The sequence below is a fragment of the Copadichromis virginalis genome, linkage group LG22, assembly GCF_057382275.1.
Source record: "Copadichromis virginalis isolate Kocher_CV1m ecotype Utaka linkage group LG22, C_Virginalis_male_GT1.1, whole genome shotgun sequence".
Classification (NCBI taxonomy): domain Eukaryota; kingdom Metazoa; phylum Chordata; class Actinopteri; order Cichliformes; family Cichlidae; genus Copadichromis; species Copadichromis virginalis.
This window is the reverse complement of record NC_140638.1, coordinates 9,850,967-9,874,031: the sequence shown is the minus strand read 5'-3', so window position 1 is coordinate 9,874,031 and position 23,065 is coordinate 9,850,967. Positions and strand designations below refer to the sequence as shown.

At 40.0% G+C, this 23,065-nt stretch overlaps 2 protein-coding genes and 1 long non-coding RNA gene across 3 annotated transcripts; 1 reads left to right on the top strand and 2 right to left on the bottom strand.

Annotated features, from left to right (window-relative positions):
* Window positions 1-527: 527 nt before the first annotated feature.
* LOC146682725 (uncharacterized) lies at window positions 528-10,134 on the bottom strand. Its single transcript, XM_085446970.1, has 2 exons — window positions 6,004-10,134; window positions 528-2,817 (listed from the first exon to the last, which is right to left on the bottom strand). The coding sequence occupies exons 1-2, from the start codon at window positions 7,785-7,787 to the stop codon at window positions 954-956; spliced, it is 3,648 nt and encodes a 1,215-aa protein (XP_085303096.1). The 5' UTR covers window positions 7,788-10,134; the 3' UTR covers window positions 528-953.
* Window positions 10,135-13,504: 3,370 nt separating this feature from the next.
* Window positions 13,505-21,144, bottom strand: LOC146682724 (uncharacterized). Its single transcript, XM_085445147.1, has one exon. It carries the CDS (start codon window positions 17,513-17,515, stop codon window positions 15,719-15,721), a length of 1,797 nt encoding a protein of 598 aa, XP_085301273.1. The 5' UTR covers window positions 17,516-21,144; the 3' UTR covers window positions 13,505-15,718.
* An 87-nt stretch (window positions 21,145-21,231) lies between these two features.
* LOC146682723 (uncharacterized) lies at window positions 21,232-23,030 on the top strand. Its single transcript, XR_014917365.1, has 2 exons — window positions 21,232-21,466; window positions 22,672-23,030. It is a non-coding gene; the product is annotated as an uncharacterized LOC146682723 (long non-coding RNA).
* The last annotated feature ends 35 nt before the right edge of the window (window positions 23,031-23,065 follow it).

Sequence of the window (23,065 nt, the reverse complement as noted above, 5' to 3'; positions counted from 1 at the left end):
CACAGATATATCTGAAGGTATTACTCATTGTAGTGTGGAGATGAATTTGAATATGCACTTTCTGCTGTGCATTAAATCATTTCAGTGTTTGGCATTTCACTATTCAAAATTAGAATAATTAATTGTCTGTAAATAATATTGTTATGAAGGCTAGATGCATTTCCAGGAGTGGGGATTTATTTTTCTTCTTATCCAAAGTCTTTAATCTTGAAAACTGCATGACACACTGGCAGGCAGAAAAGACCATTTGGTGAAAATATCAATTCTGGGGATCTGGAACACGGAGAGTAGAATATCTAAACAAATGTAACCAGCTAACCTCAAACACCGGTTATACTTTGAGTGTCTCCCGTGTTTTTCACACATACAGAAAGACATTACTGTGACATCCACTTCAAATTGAACTACAGGGCGATGCTACGATACATGATATTGAGACACACAATTCTAATCTGATATGACATTCTTAGCAAATTTACAGCAAATAGAACAAAGCACAAATTCAAAGGTTTTTTTATTTTTATTTTTAATTTTATTTTGTTTTGTGGTTTGGTGCTGTTTCTGAACTCAAAATGTCCTGTTGTAATTGGACATTTTGAGCTAAGAAACAGCACCAAACTCCAACAACACTTCCCTCATGGTGCTTTATATTGTAAGGTCAAGACCCTACAATATTGCACAAAAAGTCCAACCCCCTAGAGCAAGCACTTTGGCGACAGTGGGAAGGAAAAACTCTCTTTGAAAAGAGAGAAACCTCCGGCAGACCCAGGCTCTGGGATGGGGTGGCCATCTGCCTCGGCCAGTTGGTGATGAGGGAAGGAAGTTGGGAGAAGAAGAGGGGTTCTTTTTAACCACCTGGTCTTAAAATTAAATTTAGATGCCCAATTTCAATGAATATTTTAAGCCACTTTAAGAGTTTTGCCACATAGTGGCATGCACGTGTCAGTTCAATTTTAGCGTGCACACGAGAAAGCCCTAAAGATGATGTTTTGGCTCCTCAGTTTGGCGTGTTTTTTGAAGGTTTTGACGATTGCTTCGTCAACCACTGGGTTGCTTGACTTCAATAAGAGTGCTGGAGAATCCCACCTGTCATGGAGTTCGTTGTACACCGTCAGGGCGAGTTGTTCAATGTTCTCCAAGGACATTTTGTAGTTTTTGGACAGAATTTTGTTCCAGATCTTATGGGAAAGCTTCTGTATAATAAAATCTGATGTTCCTGGACGCCATGTTGTCGTCTCATTTTCTTGGCTCATAGCGTGCATTACCAGATCTTTAGTGACGTTTTTCACCACTTCCTTGTACTCTTCTCTGTGTTTAGAGACACTGAGGACTCTTCTTGGTAATGACAACAGCTTTTCGGTGAAGGCTGGGACAGTAATATTATCAAGCTGTTCCCTCAGATTAAAAATCAAATATTTTTCCTTGCAGTTGTGTGCTTTGGAAAGATTCTTGAGAATGGCCTTGTCTAGATTTTTCAGCCGTTTTGGGGACAGATCCAAATGTTTCTTCTCAACATCAGGCCAGATTTTCTCAATCAGGCGATCGCTGATGCAGTCGGGAGTGAGGCGCTCTGTGAAGAGCTTGTATTTAGAGGAGACTTTTTCTATGGCCTGAGAAACCACCGACTGGATCAGTCTGTTGACGCGCAACTTATCCTCCATTTTCAGTGTTTTCTCCAGTGTTGGTGTTTCAGCCTTTGTCTCCAGTATTTGTTTGGTCTCATCTGCACTGTGATACACCTGGAGGGTTTCTGATGAGGGCGACTCTGGGGTTGCCGTCTCTACTGTCTCAGTCTTTGCCTCCACTAATTCTTGGGTCTGCTCGTCCAGAATTTTCTGAATTTCTTTTGTGTCCTTCACCACTTTCTGCTCTTCCAGGACTTTACTTTCTTCCTCCAGCACTTTCTTCTCCTGCTCCAGATTCTCTCTGTGTTTTTTCTCATTCCACAGAGTGTCTGCCAGAGAGGCCTGGTGTTGCTGAAGCTGTGCGAGCTCAGCAGACAGACTTTCCTTCTCCTGTTTCAGGATCAGGATTTTGCTGTCACTCTGCCCAAGCTGCTCTTTCACACAGTTCATTTCAAGGTCAAAGGCGATGGTCTGTTCCTCCTTTTCTTCTCCAGCTTGGATCTTAAATTGTTCCAGCTTGGTACCCATCAGGGAAATTTGGGCCATCAGCTGTTTGATTTGCTGTCTGGCTGTCTTTGAATCCTCTTTTAAACGTTTATTTTCGGACAGAGCTTTTAGGAAGGCTTTCCTAACCCGAACAAGGTCGTCCACTATACTCTTTGGCAGCGTGCACACAACTTTGGGATTCTCGTGTGTCTGAAGCTGTGCAGGTTTGGGAGACAGACTGTCCTTCTCCTGTTTCAGGGTCAGGATTTCGCTGTCCCTCTGCTGAAGCTGCTGTTTCAGACAGTTCATGTCAAGGTCAAAGTTGTTGGTCTGACCTGAACAAGTCTGATCCCCTTTTTCTTTGGTGGCGCTGCTCATTTCCACTTTGCGTGACACTGATTCATCAGTGAGTTCTCCAGCTTGGATCTCATACTGGTCCAGCTCGGCACGCATCAGGGAAATTTGGGCCATCAGCTGTTTGATTTGCTGTCTGGCTGTCTTTGTATCCTCTTTTAAAATGTTATTTTCAGAGAGAGTGTTTTGGAAGGCTTTCCTCACCTGAATAAGGCTGTCCAGTGTACTCTTTGGCAAAGTGCACACAAATTGTGGTTTTGCTTTTTGGTTGCTCATTTTTGACATTTGAAACAACGCTACGGTGTTACAATGAAACAGATATTCAGATATGACTGAGGGCAGCAGAACAAAAGTTCATCCAGTGAATCGCTCGTGACTGTAAGAAACGTGCTTGTCCTGTGTGGGTCTCACCTGCTATTTATAGAGTTGGGTTGACTGTGATGTCACAAGCCTGATTCTCTTGCCTTTCATCTTTGAAACAGGCCCCGCCCACAACAACGTTCCCCATTGTCTGATTGAAAATAGGTAACGCCCACAAAGAACAGAGCTTCTGACGTCATGGCTCGATTAATTTGCATTTTGGTCACTTCATTGAAAAAAGAAAAAACAGTCTGATAAATTTTACTGAGGTACTGAAAACTTATTGTTCCCTTTTGAGAGCATCTTCTTTAGGTGTTTATACCTTAGCACGTTACAAGTTTCAGTTAATTTAATAACAGACATCCAGTTCACTTTATTTGTTCCCTTCTTCCCCTATGGCAGACTTACATTTCAGTTCCTTAAAAATACTATCCCTTAATGTACGAGGTATTCGTGACAGTACCAAAAGAAAGTCCATTTTCATTTTCTGTAGACGGAAAAATGCTGGTTATTGACTGATAATGACTGATATTTGCATCCTCTGTGCTGTGTGGTGCTGGAAGATGAGCAAACATCCTCCTGATTTTGTGATACAGCCCATGCACGCTTTAATCACAGCTGCCTGTGTTATTGCAGTTTACGTCCTCGGTCTAATACTTAAAGTTATTTATTATAAAGTCTTCCATCCAAATCCTGACAAAGATGAGCTGAAAAGGGCCAGCGCAGAGCAGCAACCTAAAGATGAGATGGGATTTCGTATGTTTGCAGTAGCAGAAAACATGCCAGTTAACCTTCAGTTAACCAAATATCCATATAAGGTTCAAAACAGGGTCTTAAAATGTTGTTTCTTTATTTCCATGTATGTTAAGACAACAATGTTATTGAGTAATTTTATGTTATTTCTTGTGCTATTTCTTTTGTTATCTGCATGTTATCTGCATGTTATGTGCACTTGAACCTGTTAATTTTATTGGTTTGTGTAGTTACATATTGTGGTCACGGGGGGAGCAGTGCTTAAGGCTTTACCTGCAGTTTCCCCAAAAAAAACTTACCAAGAAATGCATCTTGGGACTTCCTGTTTACTTTTATTTGTGGATGTGGATCGGATTGTTGTGAAGAAGTTAAATTGTTGGTAAGGAATTGTTAAATATGCACATAACTCGTTGAAAGATATTGGTATAATTGTAGTGCAGTGGTAAAACATCAGTATTTTAACAAGATGATGTGTTTCTGAAATGGATGATGCAAAGGACCTGTATGTGTATGAGCGGCTATTTTCTGCATGCAAGGGATAAGTTGTGAGCTGTGTGCTGCAGTATTCCAAGTGAGCTGAGATTGCTGTGGAATATCAGTGTTTATAGAAAATGTATGTAACACTTCCACTTTTTTTTTTTAAAGGAGCCTTGTGTGATTTAGCTCTTTGTATTTTGTTCTGCACAGACAGAGGCCACTGCCGTATTTTTGTGTTTTGTATTTTATTTCATTTCCTTTCTTCCTCATATTGTGCCGGCACATCTTTTTTTAAAAATCGTTTATTCTGTTACTTTGCCACGTTACCTCTCATGTTGTCAGTGTTCAGTACAAGTCCACATGGCTGCTGTTTGACAAAAGTAAAGGTCAAAGGACATTTTTGTTTATTGACAATAAAAACTGCACATTAAGAACCCCAGTATTTGTGTCCTGTGTGGCTAACCATTTTCCAGGCTACACTCATCTTAATGTGGAGATGAATTTGAATATGCACTTCCTGCTGAGCATTAAATCATTTCACTGTGTGTCAAACCATTTCAACATATCAGTCATTAAATTAAAGGGGAAATGAGGAATGAGCTGTTTTGTATTATTACTATTGTTTTTGTTGTGATATATTTGCATATTTATTTTTTGTATATCTGTCTATAAACTCAGCATCAACTTAACATAAATAATATATTTATTTTTGGGCTCTATTTCTGTTTCCTGTGTTTTATTCAAACATTCGGCCTCCGTAGGCGAAGCAATTCTGATTAGCTTATTATTTATCATGCTACAGTCAGGCGCCCTGGTCCTTCACCGTGTTACACCTATTCTACATCAGTGAATTGCATGCAAAGAGAAGATGTGTCCAGGAGAGAAGCCAGCATCACTGAGTCAGATCAAAAAATGACCACAATCAAATGATCCCCCCTGTTCCTTAACCTTATGTCCTGTTTCTACATGGACTGATCTGTTGCTCAGTGTCCTTTTAAATCCTGTTTATCAGTTTTAATTCAGATGTGTCAGTCTGAGGGGGAACACAATCTAAACAAATCTAAATAAAACCAGGTTGAAGGCTTTCTATTCAAAATTAAAATAATTAATTGTCTGTAAATAATATTGTTATGAAGGCTAGATGCATTTCCAGGAGTGGGGATTTATTTTTCTTCTTATCCAAAGTCTTTAATCTTGAAAACTGCATGACACACTGGCAGGCAGAAAAGACCATTTGGTGAAAATATCAATTCTGGGGATCTGGAACACAGAGAGTAGAATATCTAAACAAATGCAACCAGCTAACCTCAAACACCGGTTATACTTTGAGTATCTCCCGTGTTTTTCACACATACAGAAAGACATTACTGTGACATCCACTTCAAATTGAACTACAGGGCGATGCTACGATACATGATATTGAGACAAACAATTCTAATCTGATATGACATTCTTAGCAAATTTACAGCAAATAGAACAAAGCACAAATTCAAAGTTTTTTTTATTTTTATTTTTTATTTTATTTTGTGGTTTGGTGCTGTTTCTGAACTCAAAATGTCCTGTTGTAATTGGACATTTTGAGCTAAGAAACAGCACCAAACTCCAACAACACTTCCCTCATGGTGCTTTATATTGTAAGGTCAAGACCCTACAATATTGCACAAAAAGTCCAACCCCCTAGAGCAAGCACTTTGGCGACAGTGGGAAGGAAAAACTCTCTTTGAAAAGAGAGAAACCTCCAGCAGACCCAGGCTCTGGAATGGGGTGGCCATCTGCCTCGGCCAGTTGGTGATGAGGGAAGGAAGTTGGGAGAAGAAGAGGGGTTCTTTTTAACCACCTGGTTTTAAAATAAAATTTAGATGCCCAATTTCAATGAATATTTTAAGCCACTTTAAGAGTTTTGCCACATAGTGGCATGCACGTGTCAGTTCAATTTTAGCGTGCACACGAGAAAGCCCTAAAGATGATGTTTTGGCTCCTCAGTTTGGCGTGTTTTTTGAAGCTTTTGATGATTGCTTCGTCAACCACTGGGTTGCTTGACTTCAATAAGAGTGCTGGAGAATCCCACCTGTCATGGAGTTCGTTGTACACCGTCAGGGCGAGTTGTTCAATGTTCTCCAAGGACATTTTGTAGTTTTTGGACAGAATTTTGTTCCAGATCTTATGGGAAAGCTTCTGTATAACAAAATCTGATGTTCCTGGACGCCATGTTGTCGTCTCATTTTCTTGGCTCATAGCGTGCATTACCAGATCTTTAGTGACGTTTTTCACCACTTCCTTGTACTCGTCTCTGTGTTTAGAGACACTGAGGACTCTTCTTGGTAATGACAACAGCTTTTCGGTGAAGGCTGGGACAGTAATATTATCAAGCTGTTCCCTCAGATTAAAAATCAAATATTTTTCCTTGCAGTTGTGTGCTTTGGAAAGATTCTTGAGAATGGCCTTGTCTAGATTTTTCAGCCGTTTTGGGGACAGATCCAAATGTTTCTTCTCAACATCAGGCCAGATTTTCTCAATCAGGCGATCGCTGATGCAGTCGGGAGTGAGGCGCTCTGTGAAGAGCTTGTATTTAGAGGAGACTTTTTCTATGGCCTGAGAAACCACCGACTGGATCAGTCTGTTGACGCGCAACTTATCCTCCATTTTCAGTGTTTTCTCCAGTGTTGATGTTTCAGCCTTTGTCTCCAGTATTTGGTTGGTCTCATCTGCACTGTGATACACCTGGAGGGTTTCTGATGAGGGCGACTCTGGGGTTGCCGTCTCTACTGTCTCAGTCTTTGCCTCCGCTAATTCTTGGGTCTGCTCGTCCAGAATTTTCTGAATTTCTTTTGTGTCCTTCACCACTTTCTGCTCTTCCAGGACTTTACTTTCTTCCTCCAGCACTTTCTTCTCCTGCTCCAGATTCTCTCTGTGTTTTTTCTCATTCCACAGAGTGTCTGCCAGAGAGGCCTGGTGTTGCTGAAGCTGTGCGAGCTCAGCAGACAGACTTTCCTTCTCCTGTTTCAGGATCAGGATTTTGCTGTCACTCTGCCCAAGCTGCTCTTTCACACAGTTCATTTCAAGGTCAAAGGCGATGGTCTGTTCCTCCTTTTCTTCTCCAGCTTGGATCTTAAATTGTTCCAGCTTGGTACCCATCAGGGAAATTTGGGCCATCAGCTGTTTGATTTGCTGTCTGGCTGTCTTTGAATCCTCTTTTAAACGTTTATTTTCGGACAGAGCTTTTAGGAAGGCTTTCCTAACCCGAACAAGGTCGTCCACTATACTCTTTGGCAGCGTGCACACAACTTTGGGATTCTCGTGTGTCTGAAGCTGTGCAGGTTCGGGAGACAGACTGTCCTTCTCCTGTTTCAGGGTCAGGATTTCGCTGTCCCTCTGCTGAAGCTGCTGTTTCAGACGGTTCATGTCAAGGTCAAAGTTGTTGGTCTGACCTGAACAAGTCTGATCCCCTTTTTCTTTGGTGGCGCTGCTCATTTCCACTTTGCGTGACACTGATTCATCAATGAGTTCTCCAGCTTGGATCTCATACTGGTCCAGCTCGGCACGCATCAGGGAAATTTGGGCCATCAGCTGTTTGATTTGCTGTCTGGCTGTCTTTGTATCCTCTTTTAAAATGTTATTTTCAGAGAGAGTGTTTTGGAAGGCTTTCCTCACCTGAATAAGGCTGTCCAGTGTACTCTTTGGCAAAGTGCACACAAATTGTGGGTTTGCTTTTTGGTTGCTCATTTTTGACATTTGAAACAACGCTACGGTGTTACAATGAAACAGATATTCAGATATGACTGAGGGCAGCAGAACAAAAGTTCATCCAGTGAATCGCTCGTGACTGTAAGAAACGTGCTTGTCCTGTGTGGGTCTCACCTGCTATTTATAGAGTTGGGTTGACTGTGATGTCACAAGCCTGATTCTCTTGCCTTTCATCTTTGAAACAGGCCCCGCCCACAACAACGTTCCCCATTGTCTGATTGAAAATAGGTAACGCCCACAAAGAACAGAGCTTCTGACGTCATGGCTCGATTAATTTGCATTTTGGTCACTTCATTGAAAAAAGAAAAAACAGTCTGATAAATTTTACTGAGGTACTGAAAACTTATTGTTCCCTTTTGAGAGCATCTTCTTTAGGTGTTTATACCTTAGCACGTTACAAGTTTCAGTTAATTTAATAACAGACATCCAGTTCACTTTATTTGTTCCCTTCTTCCCCTATGGCAGACTTACATTTCAGTTCCTTAAAAATACTATCCCTTAATGTACGAGGTATTCGTGACAGTACCAAAAGAAAGTCCATTTTCATTTTCTGTAGATGGAAAAATGCTGGTTATTGACTGATAATGACTGATATTTGCATCCTCTGTGCTGTGTGGTGCTGGAAGATGAGCAAACATCTTCCTGATTTTGTGATACAGCCCATGCACGCTTTAATCACAGCTGCCTGTGTTATTGCAGTTTACGTCCTCGGTCTAATACTTAAAGTTATTTATTATAAAGTCTTCCATCCAAATCCTGACAAAGATGAGCTGAAAAGGACCAGCGCAGAGCAGCAACCTAAAGATGAGATGGGATTTCGTATGTTTGCAGTAGCAGAAAACATGCCAGTTAACCTTCAGTTAACCAAATATCCATATAAGGTTCAAAACAGGGTCTTAAAATGTTGTTTCTTTATTTCCATGTATGTTAAGACAACAATGTTATTGAGTAATTTTATGTTATTTCTTGTGCTATTTCTTTTGTTATCTGCATGTTATCTGCATGTTATGTGCACTTGAACCTGTTAATTTTATTGGTTTGTGTAGTTACATATTGTGGTCGCGGGGGGAGCAGTGCTTAAGGCTTTACCTGCAGTTTCCCCAAAAAAACTTACCAAGAAATGCATCTTGGGACTTCCTGTTTACTTTTATTTGTGGATGTGGATCGGATTGTTGTGAAGAAGTTAAATTGTTGGTAAGGAATTGTTAAATATGCACATAACTCGTTGAAACATATTGGTATAATTGTAGTGCAGTGGTAAAACATCAGTATTTTAACAAGATGATGTGTTTCTGAAATGGATGATGCAAAGGACCTGTATGTGTATGAGCGGCTATTTTCTGCATGCAAGGGATAAGTTGTGAGCTGTGTGCTGCAGTATTCCAAGTGAGCTGAGATTGCTGTGGAATATCAGTGTTTATAGAAAATGTATGTAACACTTCCACTTTTTTTTTTTTTAAAGGAGCCTTGTGTGATTTAGCTCTTTGTATTTTGTTCTGCACAGACAGAGGCCACTGCCGTATTTTTGTGTTTTGTATTTTATTTCATTTCCTTTCTTCCTCATATTGTGCCGGCACATCTTTTTTTAAAAATCGTTTATTCTGTTACTTTGCCACGTTACCTCTCATGTTGTCAGTGTTCAGTACAAGTCCACATGGCTGCTGTTTGACAAAAGTAAAGGTCAAAGGACATTTTTGTTTATTGACAATAAAAACTGCACATTAAGAACCCCAGTGTTTGTGTCCTGTGTGGCTAACCATTTTCCAGGCTACACTCATCTTAATGTGGAGATGAATTTGAATATGCACTTTCTGCTGTGCATTAAATCATTTCACTGTGTGTCAAACCATTTCAACATATCAGTCATTAAATTAAAGGGGAAATGAGGAATGAGCTGTTTTGTATTATTACTATTGTTTTTGTTGTGATATATTTGCATATTTATTTTTTGTATATCTGTCTATAAACTCAGCATCAACTTAACATAAATAATATATTTATTTTTGGGCTCTATTTCTGTTTCCTGTGTTTTATTCAAACATTCGGCCTCCGTAGGCGAAGCAATTCTGATTAGCTTATTATTTATCATGCTACAGTCAGGCGCCCTGGTCCTTCACCGTGTTACACCTATTCTACATCAGTGAATTGCATGCAAAGGGAAGATGTGTCCAGGAGAGAAGCCAGCATCACTGAGTCAGATCAAAAAATGACCACAATCAAATGATCCCCCCTGTTCCTTAACCTTATGTCCTGTTTCTACACGGACTGATCTGCTGCTCAGTGTCCTTTTAAATCCTGTTTATCAGTTTTAATTCAGATGTGTCAGTCTGAGGGGGAACACAATCTAAACAAATTAAATAAAACCAGGTTGAAGGCTTTCTATTGATTTTTGTTTATATTTTTCCAGAACTTAAAGGCCGTCACACTGTTTCTCATCTCGTCTCACTGCCCTCGCTCCTTTCGCCTCCGTGCTGCCCTGCTTCATCTTCGCCCACTTCATCTGCACTTGGCTGGTTTTATTCTTCTTCGTTAGCGATTCAAGACGAGCTTCATGGAAAGTCGTTGTGGAGAATGGTTTTATCGAGCCGCTTGTCATTGCTGTGATTCCTTACGTTATATACTGATTTGGTGAGTAAATGTTTACTGTTATTCAAACTGCTTTTGTGCCTTCTCTCAGTTTAGCACCAGATTTATGATCTTGCTAGCTAGCTAGTGTTAGCCTAACGTTGCTGCTGCCTCTCGGCTCCTGTTACTTCAAATTAACCCCACAGTTTTAAAAAGTGAAACTTTATTTTGATTAATTGAAATAGAAAAGTGAGCAGCTATTATATAAGAGCCCAGAAGAAACCTTTTCGAAAGGTGCAGCCGTTAAGGTTGGGGGCTTGTTTTTAGTCCATATAAAACTTTCTAACATATGAACCGTTTATTCTTAACCCCTGTATTTATTTGAATGCTTTGAGGCAGCTTTTGAACATCTGTGGCATCTATTAATGTCGAATCTAGCCTTTAGCCATAAGCAAACTGCTTTTACATTTAACAAACATATCTGTGTAATTACATTTTAAACAATAAGAAGAAGAACAACAACAGTATTTGTTTTGTTAAAACATGTGTTTAGACACATTTTTTGTTGTGAAAGTCCAAAGCCATAAACCAGATTCGTGGCTTGCTAAATGGTTAAAGTCTATGTTGGCTTTATAGCTTCTTCTATATTCTAAATAATGAAGCTAAATCCCACTGTTGAATCATCAGAACATGTTGGGGTTGCCTGTGTCACATATAAACACTGCCATATGTTTTATCTGGTAATTGTGCTTATTAGAGACTTTATATATTGAAAGTTAGCTTTTAACAAGCGTGCAATGATTACATTTAAGTTAGGTGGTCTTTTCTTTAAACACATCTCTTTAGGCCTAAACTAACAGTGTTAATGCCACAAATTCAGACACAGTAATAGAGGATTTTAGTACTATATGTGCTAGTCTAATTTGGTTGTATGAGGTCTACTACATTGACCTTCTGTGTTGTAAGTTATAACTGCTGCACAGCCATTAAGGATCAAATCAGTTTCTAAATAATTTTCTGTTTTTTCTCCCTCTGCTTGCTTCTTATGGTCTTTGAGGCTCGGGACCAGCACTCCCCAGGTTACATCAAACCCTTACAAGTCTGTAAGAAGAAGCAGTTGGACAGAAAGTCTTTAACTGAGTGGTAACTATTTTGGTTTTCCAATATATTAATAATTGTCAGTGACATTTATATTAATCAGGCTGAGCTTTAATTATACTTTAGATCAACCTGTTTTACTTATTGTTTCATTTGTGCTTTGGTTTGGGGAAGTTGTTTCTTTATTGATCTTTTCCTGTCTTCTGTTATTAGACTTGAGACCTGATTGCTCTATGCTGTTGCTGATGACTCCAGTTAATCCTGAGAGACATGTTGTGTAAGTGAATACAAAGACAGTTTAGTCTGCACAAACTTAGTTTGTGGGATATGATCAGTCCACACTGTCCACACAGTATATAGTTTGCAAGTTTTTGAACAGTGAAATTTGTTTTGTGCCCAAATCATTCTGCAGATCATCAGAATGAAGGTTATTGGCTGTGTTTGCTTAGCCATTTTTAAAAAATATGCTTTCATGACATGAATATGTTTCGGTTGGTGGTCAGGGCTGTCCAGACTGACAAGTGGGACATTACTGGGCTTAAGCCCGGGCTGTTGTTTCAGAAGCCCGGGGTTTTTTGGAGTGTAATTTGTCTCATAGTTAGATGCCTGACTGACAACTGTATAAAACAAAAACTATACAATATTCGAAGCACATAGCGCACAGTCGTAAATTCCCCCTAATTTTGGTATGATCCGAGCTTGGGCACTAGGCGACTGAGCACTTACGCATGTGAGCGAGGGGGGAGAAGCTGCTGCCTGCAAGTTTGCTGCAGACAGAGGAGAGCTTAAGTTTGACCAGGTATGTCTCTACCAGCTTTGCACATCTAGAGACTGAAATCCTTGCCCATTCTTCTTTGCAAAACAGCTCCAGCTCAGTCAGATTGGATGGACAGCGTTTGTGAACAGCAGTTTTCAGATCTTGCCACAGATTCTCGATTGGATTTAGATCTGGACTTTGACTGGGCTATTCTAACACATGGATATGTTTTGTTTTAAACCATGCCATTGTTGCCCTGGCTTTATGTTTAGGGTCGTTGTCCTGCTGGAAGGTGAACCTCTGCCCCAATCTCAGGTCTTTTGCAGACTCTAAGAGGTTTTCTTCCAAGATTGCCCTGTATTTGGCTCCATCCATCTTCCCATCAACTCTGACCAGCTTCCCTGTCCCTGCTGAAGAGAAGCATCCCCAGAGCATGATGCTGCCACCCCCATATTTGACAGTGGGGATGGTGTGTTCAGAGTGATGTGCAGTGTTAGTTTTCCGCCACACACAGTGTTTTGCATTTTGGCCAAAAAGTTCCCTTTTGGTCTCATCTGACCAGAGCACCTTCTTCCACATGTTTGCTGTGTCCCCCACATGGCTTGTGGCAAACTGCAAACAGGACTTCTTATGGTTTTCTGGTGTGTGTGTGTGTGTGTGTGTGTGTGTGTGTGTGTGTGTGTGTGTGTGTGTGTGTGTGTGTGTGTGTGTGTGTGTGTGTTCCAAAATGATTAACCAGGATCAAACCATGAAAGAGTGGTTTGGGGAGCAGGAGGCATCATTTTCACACTTGGATCATCAAGTCCATATTTTGACCCCTTTGAGAATCTTTGGGATGTGCTTCATCAGTGCAAGATCTTGGTGAGAAATTAACCTGACTGTGGATAGACTGAAGTGAAGCAAAGGCATGGTGCCATCAAAGCTGGAGAAGATCCAAATTTCACTTTTCCCTTGTCCCCCCACAGTTTAAACACAAGGTGGCAGTGTTGCACTGATAGAAAACAAACCAACAGCAGAAGCGCCCCAGCTTAGATTCTACTTTACTCAAGTATTTCTATTTACTTAACTGTATTCTGCAGAAAACATGCCAGTTAACCTTCAGTTAACCAAATATCCATATAAGGTTCAAAACAGGGTCTTAAAATGTTGTTTCTTTATTTCCATGTATGTTAAGACAACAATGTTATTGAGTAATTTTATGTTATTTCTTGTGCTATTTCTTTTGTTATCTGCATGTTATCTGCATGTTATCTGCATGTTATCTGCATGTTATATGCACTTGAACCTGTTAATTTTATTGGTTTGTGTAGTTGCATATTGTGGTCACGGGGGGAGCAGTGCTTAAGGCTTTACCTGCAGTTTCCCCAAAAAAACTTACCAAGAAATGCATCTTGGGACTTCCTGTTTACTTTTATTTGTGGATGTGGATCGGATTGTTGTGAAGAAGTTAAATTGTTGGTAAGGAATTGTTAAATATGCACATAACTCGTTGAAAGATATTGGTATAATTGTAGTGCAGTGGTAAAACATCAGTATTTTAACAAGATGATGTGTTTCTGAAATGGATGATGCAAAGGACCTGTATGTGTATGAGCGGCTATTTTCTGCATGCAAGGGATAAGTTGTGAGCTGTGTGCTGCAGTATTCCAAGTGAGCTGAGATTGCTGTGGAATATCAGTGTTTATAGAAAATGTATGTAACACTTCCACTTTTTTTTTTTTAAAAGGAGCCTTGTGTGATTTAGCTCTTTGTATTTTGTTCTGCACAGACGGAGGCCACTGCCGTATTTTTGTGTTTTGTATTTTATTTCATTTCCTTTCTTCCTCATATTGTGCCGGCACATCTTTTTTTAAAAATCGTTTATTCTGTTACTTGGCCACGTTACCTCTCATGTTGTCAGTGTTCAGTACAAGTCCACATGGCTGCTGTTTGACAAAAGTAAAGGTCAAAGGACATTTTTGGTTATTGACAATAAAAACTGCACGTTAAGAACCCCAGTGTTTGTGTCCTGTGTGGCTAACCATTTTCCAGGCTACACTCATCTTAATGTGGAGATGAATTTGAATATGCACTTTCTGCTGAGCATTAAATCATTTCACTGTGTGTCAAACCATTTCAACATATCAGTCATTAAATTAAAGGGGAAATGAGGAATGAGCTGTTTTGTATTATTACTATTGTTTTTGTTGTGATATATTTGCATATTTATTTTTTGTATATCTGTCTATAAACTCAGCATCAACTTAACATAAATAATATATTTATTTTTGGGCTCTATTTGTGTTTCCTGTGTTTTATTCAAACATTCGGCCTCCGTAGGCGAAGCAATTCTGATTAGCTTATTATTTATCATGCTACAGTCAGGCGCCCTGGTCCTTCACCGTGTTACACCTATTCTACATCAGTGAATTGCATGCAAAGGGAAGATGTGTCCAGGAGAGAAGCCAGCATCACTGAGTCAGATCAAAAAATGATCACAATCAAATGATCCCCCCTGTTCCTTAACCTTATGTCCTGTTTCTACATGGACTGATCTGTTGCTCAGTGTCCTTTTAAATCCTGTTTATCAGTTTTAATTCAGATGTGTCAGTCTGAGGGGGAACACAATCTAAACAAATCTAAATAAAACCAGGTTGAAGGCTTTCTATTCAAAATTAAAATAATTAATTGTCTGTAAATAATATTGTTATGAAGGCTAGATGCATTTCCAGGAGTGGGGATTTATTTTTCTTCTTATCCAAAGTCTTTAATCTTGAAAACTGCATGACACACTGGCAGGCAGAAAAGACCATTTGGTGAAAATATCAATTCTGGGGATCTGGAACACGGAGAGTAGAATATCTAAACAAATGCAACCAGCTAACCTCAAACACCGGTTATACTTTGAGTGTCTCCCGTGTTTTTCACACATACAGAAAGACATTACTGTGACATCCACTTCAAATTGAACTACAGGGCGATGCTACGATACATGATATTGAGACACACAATTCTAATCTGATATGACATTCTTAGCAAATTTACAGCAAATAGAACAAAGCACAAATTCAAAGTTCTTTTTTATTTTTTATTTTTATTTTATTTTATTTTGTGGTTTGGTGCTGTTTCTGAACTCAAAATGTCCTGTTGTAATTGGACATTTTGAGCTAAGAAACAGCACCAAACTCCAACAACACTTCCCTCATGGTGCTTTATATTGTAAGGTCAAGACCCTACAATATTGCACAAAAAGTCCAACCCCCTAGAGCAAGCACTTTGGCGACAGTGGGAAGGAAAAACTCTCTTTGAAAAGAGAGAAACCTCCGGCAGACCCAGGCTCTGGGATGGGGTGGCCATCTGCCTCGGCCAGTTGGTGATGAGGGAAGGAAGTTGGGAGAAGAAGAGGGGTTCTTTTTAACCACCTGGTTTTAAAATTAAATTTAGATGCCCAATTTAAATGAATATTTTAAGCCACTTTAAGAGTTTTGCCACATAGTGGCATGCACGTGTCAGTTCAATTTTAGCGTGCACACGAGAAAGCCCTAAAGATGATGTTTTGGCTCCTCAGTTTGGCGTGTTTTTTGAAGCTTTTGACGATTGCTTCGTCAACCACTGGGTTGCTTGACTTCAATAAGAGTGCTGGAGAATCCCACCTGTCATGGAGTTCGTTGTACACCGTCAGGGCGAGTTGTTCAATGTTCTCCAAGGACATTTTGTAGTTTTTGGACAGAATTTTGTTCCAGATCTTATGGGAAAGCTTCTGTATAACAAAATCTGATGTTCCTGGACGCCATGTTGTCGTCTCATTTTCTTGGCTCATAGCGTGCATTACCAGATCTTTAGTGACGTTTTTCACCACTTCCTTGTACTCTTCTCTGTGTTTAGAGACACTGAGGACTCTTCTTGGTAATGACAACAGCTTTTCGGTGAAGGCTGGGACAGTAATATTATCAAGCTGTTCCCTCAGATTAAAAATCAAATATTTTTCCTTGCAGTTATGTGCTTTGGAAAGATTCTTGAGAATGGCCTTGTCTAGATTTTTCAGCCGTTTTGGGGACAGATCCAAATGTTTCTTCTCAACATCAGGCCAGATTTTCTCAATCAGGCGATCGCTGATGCAGTCGGGAGTGAGGCGCTCTGTGAAGAGCTTGTATTTAGAGGAGACTTTTTCTATGGCCTGAAAAACCACCGACTGGATCAGTCTGTTGACGCGCAACTTATCCTCCATTTTCAGTGTTTTCTCCAGTGTTGATGTTTCAGCCTTTGTCTCCAGTATTTGTTTGGTCTCATCTGCACTGTGATACACCTGGAGGGTTTCTGATGAGGGCGACTCTGGGGTTGCCGTCTCTACTGTCTCAGTCTTTGCCTCCACTAATTCTTGGGTCTGCTCGTCCAGAATTTTCTGAATTTCTTTTGTGTCCTTCACCACTTTCTGCTCTTCCAGGACTTTACTTTCTTCCTCCAGCACTTTCTTCTCCTGCTCCAGATTCTCTCTGTGTTTTTTCTCATTCCACAGAGTGTCTGCCAGAGAGGCCTGGTGTTTCTGAAGCTGTGCGAGCTCAGCAGACAGACTTTCCTTCTCCTGTTTCAGGATCAGGATTTTGCTGTCACTCTGCCCAAGCTGCTCTTTCACACAGTTCATTTCAAGGTCAAAGGCGATGGTCTGTTCCTCCTTTTCTTCTCCAGCTTGGATCTTAAATTGTTCCAGCTTGGTACCCATCAGGGAAATTTGGGCCATCAGCTGTTTGATTTGCTGTCTGGCTGTCTTTGAATCCTCTTTTAAACGTTTATTTTCGGACAGAGCTTTTAGGAAGGCTTTCCTAACCCGAACAAGGTCGTCCACTATACTCTTTGGCAGCGTGCACACAACTTTGGGATTCTCGTGTGTCTGAAGCTGTGCAGGTTCGGGAGACAGACTGTCCTTCTCCTGTTTCAGGGTCAGGATTTCGCTGTCCCTCTGCTGAAGCTGCTGTTTCAGACAGTTCATGTCAAGGTCAAAGTTGTTGGTCTGACCTGAACAAGTCTGATCCCCTTTTTCTTTGGTGGCGCTGCTCATTTCCACTTTGCGTGACACTGATTCATCAGTGAGTTCTCCAGCTTGGATCTCATACTGGTCCAGCTCGGCACGCATCAGGGAAATTTGGGCCATCAGCTGTTTGATTTGCTGTCTGGCTGTCTTTGTATCCTCTTTTAAAATGTTATTTTCAGAGAGAGTGTTTTGGAAGGCTTTCCTCACCTGAATAAGGCTGTCCAGTGTACTCTTTGGCAAAGTGCACACAAATTGTGGGTTTGCTTTTTGGTTGCTCATTTTTGACATTTGAAACAACGCTACGGTGTTACAATGAAACAGATATTCAGATATGACTGAGGGCAGCAGAACAAAAGTTCATCCAGTGAATCGCTCGTGACTGTAAGAAACGTGCTTGTCCTGTGTGGGTCTCACCTGCTATTTATAGAGTTGGGTTGACTGTGATGTCACAAGCCTGATTCTCTTGCCTTTCATCTTTGAAACAGGCCCCGCCCACAACAACGTTCCCCATTGTCTGATTGAAAATAGGTAACGCCCACAAAGAACAGAGCTTCTGACGTCATGGCTCGATTAATTTGCATTTTGGTCACTTCATTGAAAAAAGAAAAAACAGTCTGATAAATTTTACTGAGGTACTGAAAACTTATTGTTCCCTTTTGAGAGCATCTTCTTTAGGTGTTTATACCTTAGCACGTTACAAGTTTCAGTTAATTTAATAACAGACATCCAGTTCACTTTATTTGTTCCCTTCTTCCCCTATGGCAGACTTACATTTCAGTTCCTTAAAAATACTATCCCTTAATGTACGAGGTATTCGTGACAGTACCAAAAGAAAGTCCATTTTCATTTTCTGTAGATGGAAAAATGCTGGTTATTGACTGATAATGACTGATATTTGCATCCTCTGTGCTGTGTGGTGCTGGAAGATGAGCAAACATCTTCCTGATTTTGTGATACAGCCCATGCACGCTTTAATCACAGCTGCCTGTGTTATTGCAGTTTACGTCCTCGGTCTAATACTTAAAGTTATTTATTATAAAGTCTTCCATCCAAATCCTGACAAAGATGAGCTGAAAAGGACCAGCGCAGAGCAGCAACCTAAAGATGAGATGGGATTTCGTATGTTTGCAGTAGCAGAAAACATGCCAGTTAACCTTCAGTTAACCAAATATCCATATAAGGTTCAAAACAGGGTCTTAAAATGTTGTTTCTTTATTTCCATGTATGTTAAGACAACAATGTTATTGAGTAATTTTATGTTATTTCTTGTGCTATTTCTTTTGTTATCTGCATGTTATCTGCATGTTATGTGCACTTGAACCTGTTAATTTTATTGGTTTGTGTAGTTACATATTGTGGTCACGGGGGGAGCAGTGCTTAAGGCTTTACCTGCAGTTTCCCCAAAAAAACTTACCAAGAAATGCATCTTGGGACTTCCTGTTTACTTTTATTTGTGGATGTGGATCGGATTGTTGTGAAGAAGTTAAATTGTTGGTAAGGAATTGTTAAATATGCACATAACTCGTTGAAAGATATTGGTATAATTGTAGTGCAGTGGTAAAACATCAGTATTTTAACAAGATGATGTGTTTCTGAAATGGATGATGCAAAGGACCTGTATGTGTATGAGCGGCTATTTTCTGCATGCAAGGGATAAGTTGTGAGCTGTGTGCTGCAGTATTCCAAGTGAGCTGAGATTGCTGTGGAATATCAGTGTTTATAGAAAATGTATGTAACACTTCCACTTTTTTTTTTTAAAGGAGCCTTGTGTGATTTAGCTCTTTGTATTTTGTTCTGCACAGACAGAGGCCACTGCCGTATTTTTGTGTTTTGTATTTTATTTCATTTCCTTTCTTCCTCATATTGTGCCGGCACATCTTTTTTTAAAAATCGTTTATTCTGTTACTTGGCCACGTTACCTCTCATGTTGTCAGTGTTCAGTACAAGTCCACATGGCTGCTGTTTGACAAAAGTAAAGGTCAAAGGACATTTTTGGTTATTGACAATAAAAACTGCACATTAAGAACCCCAGTGTTTGTGTCCTGTGTGGCTAACCATTTTCCAGGCTACACTCATCTTAATGTGGAGATGAATTTGAATATGCACTTCCTGCTGAGCATTAAATCATTTCACTGTGTGTCAAACCATTTCAACATATCAGTCATTAAATTAAAGGGGAAATGAGGAATGAGCTGTTTTGTATTATTACTATTGTTTTTGTTGTGATATATTTGCATATTTATTTTTTGTATATCTGTCTATAAACTCAGCATCAACTTAACATAAATAATATATTTATTTTTGGGCTCTATTTCTGTTTCCTGTGTTTTATTCAAACATTCGGCCTCCGTAGGCGAAGCAATTCTGATTAGCTTATTATTTATCATGCTACAGTCAGGCGCCCTGGTCCTTCACCGTGTTACACCTATTCTACATCAGTGAATTGCATGCAAAGGGAAGATGTGTCCAGGAGAGAAGCCAGCATCACTGAGTCAGATCAAAAAATGACCACAATCAAATGATCCCCCCTGTTCCTTAACCTTATGTCCTGTTTCTACACGGACTGATCTGCTGCTCAGTGTCCTTTTAAATCCTGTTTATCAGTTTTAATTCAGATGTGTCAGTCTGAGGGGGAACACAATCTAAACAAATCTAAATAAAACCAGGTTGAAGGCTTTCTATTGATTTTTGTTTATATTTTTCCAGAACTTAAAGGCCGTCACACTGTTTCTCATCTCGTCTCACTGCCCTCGCTCCTTTCGCCTCCGTGCTGCCCTGCTTCATCTTCGCCCACCTCATCTGCACTTGGCTGGTTTTATTCTTCTTCGTTAGCGATTCAAGACGAACTTCATGGAAAGTCGTTGTGGAGAATGGTTTTATCGAGCCGCTTGTCATTGCTGTGATTCCTTACGTTATATACTGATTTGGTGAGTAAATGTTTACTGTTATTCAAACTGCTTTTGTGCCTTCTCTCAGTTTAGCACCAGATTTATGATCTTGCTAGCTAGCTAGTGTTAGCCTAACGTTGCTGCTGCCTCTCGGCTCCTGTTACTTCAAATTAACCCCACAGTTTTAAAAAGTGAAACTTTATTTTGATTAATTGAAATAGAAAAGTGAGCAGCTATTATATAAGAGCCCAGAAGAAACCTTTTCGAAAGGTGCAGCCGTTAAGGTTGGGGGCTTGTTTTTAGTCCATATAAAACTTTCTAACATATGAACCGTTTATTCTTAACCCCTGTATTTATTTGAATGCTTTGAGGCAGCTTTTGAACATCTGTGGCATCTATTAATGTCGAATCTAGCCTTTAGCCATAAGCAAACTGCTTTTACATTTAACAAACATATCTGTGTAATTACATTTTAAACAATAAGAAGAAGAACAACAACAGTATTTGTTTTGTTAAAACATGTGTTTAGACACATTTTTTGTTGTGAAAGTCCAAAGCCATAAACCAGATTCGTGGCTTGCTAAATGGTTAAAGTCTATGTTGGCTTTATAGCTTCTTCTATATTCTAAATAATGAAGCTAAATCCCACTGTTGAATCATCAGAACATGTTGGGGTTGCCTGTGTCACATATAAACACTGCCATATGTTTTATCTGGTAATTGTGCTTATTAGAGACTTTATATATTGAAAGTTAGCTTTTAACAAGCGTGCAATGATTACATTTAAGTTAGGTGGTCTTTTCTTTAAACACATCTCTTTAGGCCTAAACTAACAGTGTTAATGCCACAAATTCAGACACAGTAATAGAGGATTTTAGTACTATATGTGCTAGTCTAATTTGGTTGTATGAGGTCTACTACATTGACCTTCTGTGTTGTAAGTTATAACTGCTGCACAGCCATTAAGGATCAAATCAGTTTCTAAATAATTTTCTGTTTTTTCTCCCTCTGCTTGCTTCTTACGGTCTTTGAGGCTCGGGACCAGCACTCCCCAGGTTACATCAAACCCTTACAAGTCTGTAAGAAGAAGCAGTTGGGCAGAAAGTCATCAACTGAGTGGTAACTATTTTGGTTTTCCAATATATTAATAATTGTCAGTGACATTTATATTAATCAGGCTGAGCTTTAATTATACTTTAGATCAACCTGTTTTACTTATTGTTTCATTTGTGCTTTGGTTTGGGGAAGTTGTTTCTTTATTGATCTTTTCCTGTCTTCTGTTATTAGACTTGAGACCTGATTGCTCTATGCTGTTGCTGATGACTCCAGTTAATCCTGAGAGACATGTTGTGTAAGTGAATACAAAGACAGTTTAGTCTGCACAAACTTAGTTTGTGGGATATGATCAGTCCACACTGTCCACACAGTATATAGTTTGCAAGTTTTTGAACAGTGAAATTTGTTTTGTGCCCAAATCATTCTGCAGATCATCAGAATGAAGGTTATTGGCTGTGTTTGCTTAGCCATTTTTAAAAAATATGCTTTCATGACATGAATATGTTTCGGTTGGTGGTCAGGGCTGTCCAGACTGACAAGTGGGACATTACTGGGCTTAAGCCCGGGCTGTTGTTTCAGAAGCCCGGGGTTTTTTGGAGTGTAATTTGTCTCATAGTTAGATGCCTGACTGACAACTGTATAAAACAAAAACTATACAATATTCGAAGCACATAGCGCACAGTCGTAAATTCCCCCTAATTTTGGTATGATCCGAGCTTGGGCACTAGGCGACTGAGCACTTACGCATGTGAGCGAGGGGGGAGAAGCTGCTGCCTGCAAGTTTGCTGCAGACAGAGGAGAGCTTAAGTTTGACCAGGTATGTCTCTACCAGCTTTGCACATCTAGAGACTGAAATCCTTGCCCATTCTTCTTTGCAAAACAGCTCCAGCTCAGTCAGATTGGATGGACAGCGTTTGTGAACAGCAGTTTTCAGATCTTGCCACAGATTCTCGATTGGATTTAGATCTGGACTTTGACTGGGCTATTCTAACACATGGATATGTTTTGTTTTAAACCATTCCATTGTTGCCCTGGCTTTATGTTTAGGGTCGTTGTCCTGCTGGAAGGTGAACCTCTGCCCCAGTCTCAGGTCTTTTGCAGACTCTAAGAGGTTTTCTTCCAAGATTGCCCTGTATTTGGCTCCATCCATCTTCCCATCAACTCTGACCAGCTTCCCTGTCCCTGCTGAAGAGAAGCACCCCCAGAGCATGATGCTGCCACCCCCATATTTGACAGTGGGGATGGTGTGTTCAGAGTGATGTGCAGTGTTAGTTTTCCGCCACACACAGTGTTTTGCATTTTGGCCAAAAAGTTCCCTTTTGGTCTCATCTGACCAGAGCACCTTCTTCCACATGTTTGCTGTGTCCCCCACATGGCTTGTGGCAAACTGCAAACAGGACTTCTTATGGTTTTCTGTTTTGTGTGTGTGTGTGTGTGTGTGTGTGTGTGTGTGTGTGTGTGTGTGTGTGTGTGTGTGTGTGTTCCAAAATGATTAACCAGGATCAAACCATGAAAGAGTGGTTTGGGGAGCAGGAGGCATCATTTTCACACTTGGATCATCAAGTCCATATTTTGACCCCTTTGAGAATCTTTGGGATGTGCTTCATCAGTGCAAGATCTTGGTGAGAAATTAACCTGACTGTGGATAGACTGAAGTGAAGCAAAGGCATGGTGCCATCAAAGCTGGAGAAGATCCAAATTTCACTTTTCCCTTGTCCCCCCACAGTTTAAACACAAGGTGGCAGTGTTGCACTGATAGAAAACAAACCAACAGCAGAAGCGCCCCAGCTTAGATTCTACTTTACTCAAGTATTTCTATTTACTTAACTGTATTCTGCAATAAATGTTGTACTTTTGTACCTCCCTTGGTTTTATTTGGTAACATTCGTCTTTT

Excerpts from the sequence above, each read along its gene's own strand:
- LOC146682725 (XM_085446970.1), bottom strand. The coding sequence starts at position 7,787 with ATGTCAAAAATGAGCAACCAAAAAGCAAACCCACAATTTGTGTGCACT. Across the intron at positions 2,818-6,003 it reads ATCATCTTTAGGGCTTTCTC|TTTTGTTCTGCTGCCCTCAG; the intron begins GTGTGCACGCTA and ends CACTGGATGAAC.
- LOC146682724 (XM_085445147.1), bottom strand. The coding sequence starts at position 17,515 with ATGTCAAAAATGAGCAACCAAAAAGCAAACCCACAATTTGTGTGCACT.